At 39.2% G+C, this 1,794-nt stretch overlaps 1 protein-coding gene across 1 annotated transcript in view; it reads left to right on the forward strand.

The window, feature by feature from the left end:
- The first annotated feature begins 14 nt into the window (after nucleotides 1-14).
- The window catches only part of LOC138980809 (cadherin-1-like), a 21,821-nt gene continuing 20,041 nt past the window's right edge, over nucleotides 15-1,794 (forward strand). Inside the window, exon 1 of the mRNA XM_070353697.1 lies at nucleotides 15-33. Coding sequence (XP_070209798.1) covers nucleotides 15-33 — 19 coding nt within the window. The remainder of the gene's footprint in view (nucleotides 34-1,794) is intronic.

Below are 1,794 nucleotides of genomic sequence, written 5' to 3' on the forward strand. Positions count from 1 at the left end.
AGTGACCGAAAACTATGAATGACCTCTCGGAATGTGTGAATGACGTCAGAGTCATCGTCACAGTCTGTGTCTTTTGAAGCATCGCATTCTTCATGACGTCTTTCTGTGTCTACATGCGCAAAATGTTTGTTCTTTTCGGGATCTTTGTCATGTCTGTTCATAAATCTGTCATTCTAGATTCATTCCAACAGGCCTCCGGAGCGAGCCACTTTCCAAGGGCATATGTCACACGCTTTTCTTCTGTGCCACTACTAAAGCAAACGTGTGCAAGATTGTATGTTACACGCTTTGGAGCATGGCAAGAACGGAGTCAAACTCGCAATCGTCCATCACTGACAAAAAAAATGCACACATGGCTTTCATTTCTCCCGCTGTTATCGTTTCTTCTCTTTACAAATTCTTCAAAAATGAGAATATTGTGAACGGCACCCCAGGCGACAGTACTGTTTCCATACGCAAATTTAGCTCCCCTTGGAAAGTGGCTCGCTTATGAGGCCTGTAAGTCTGAATTTAGAAGGACAAGGTTGTGAACAGAGAAGACCATACTGAAAAGAACAAATATTTCGCGCATGCAGACACGGAAAGACGTCATAAAGAATACGATCCTTCAAAAGATACAGACTGTGACGGTGACTGTGACGTCATTCGAGCGTGAGTACTCAAAACGTGTTTGTTCTCTCCTCTGTTGACCCTGTGAGACATACATGCTATTCAGACTTGGTCGTGTGACATAGTTTTCTTTCACACTCGATTAGCTGATGTCTAACTCAGCCTGACGGCTTTGTTAGACAATCAACGTAATCTCGTGTGGAAGAAAACGTCTGTCACATGACCAAGTCTGAATAGCAGGTAATGTTATATTCGGATTAAAAAACAAGCTCTGAAGATTAAATATATGACAATTATGATTAAAATTAAATTTCCGAAATCGATTTAAAAACAATTTCATCTTATTCCTTGTCGGTTCCTGATTCTAAAAACATATATAGATATGTTGTGTTTGGATTTAAAACAAGCTCAGAAAGTTAAAAAGGATAGAGATACAGAAAAGCGTGCTATCCTACTCAGCGCAACCACTACCGCGCTGTTCTGGTTTGTCAATGTCACTGCCTTTTCCACGAGCGGGGGACTGCACGATGCTATACGGTCTTGGTGAAAAAATGCAGTGCGTTCAGTTTCATTCTGTGGGTTCGACAGCTTGACTAAATGTAGTAATTTCACCTTACGCGACTTGTTACATTTAGTCAAGTTTTGACTAAATGTTTTAACGTAGAGGGGGGATTCGACACGAGGGTCGTGGTGTATGTGTGTGTGTGTGTGTGTGTGTGTGTGTGTGTGTGTGTGTGTGTGTGTGTGTGTGTGTGTGTGTAGAGCGATTCAGAGTAAACTACTGGACCGATTTTAATGAATTTTTTCATGAGAGTTCCTGGGTATGATATCCCAAGAATTTTTTGGAATTTTTTTGATAAAAGTCTTTGATGACGTCATGTCCGGCATTTAGTAAAAGTTGAGGCGGCACAGTCACACCCTCATTTTTCAATCAAATTGATTGAAATTTTGGCCAAGCAATCTTCGATGAAGGCCGGACTTTGGTATTGCATTTCAGCTTGGAGGCTTAAAACTTAATTAATGACTTTGGTCATTAAAAATCTGAAAATTGTAATTAAAATTGATTTTTTTTATAAAACAATCCAAAATTACGTTTATCGTATTCTTCATCATTTTCTGATTCCAAAAACATATAAATATGTTATATTCGGATTAAAAACAAGCTCTGAAGATTAAATATATGAA

Source organism: Littorina saxatilis, linkage group LG11 (assembly GCF_037325665.1).
Source record: "Littorina saxatilis isolate snail1 linkage group LG11, US_GU_Lsax_2.0, whole genome shotgun sequence".
Classification (NCBI taxonomy): domain Eukaryota; kingdom Metazoa; phylum Mollusca; class Gastropoda; order Littorinimorpha; family Littorinidae; genus Littorina; species Littorina saxatilis.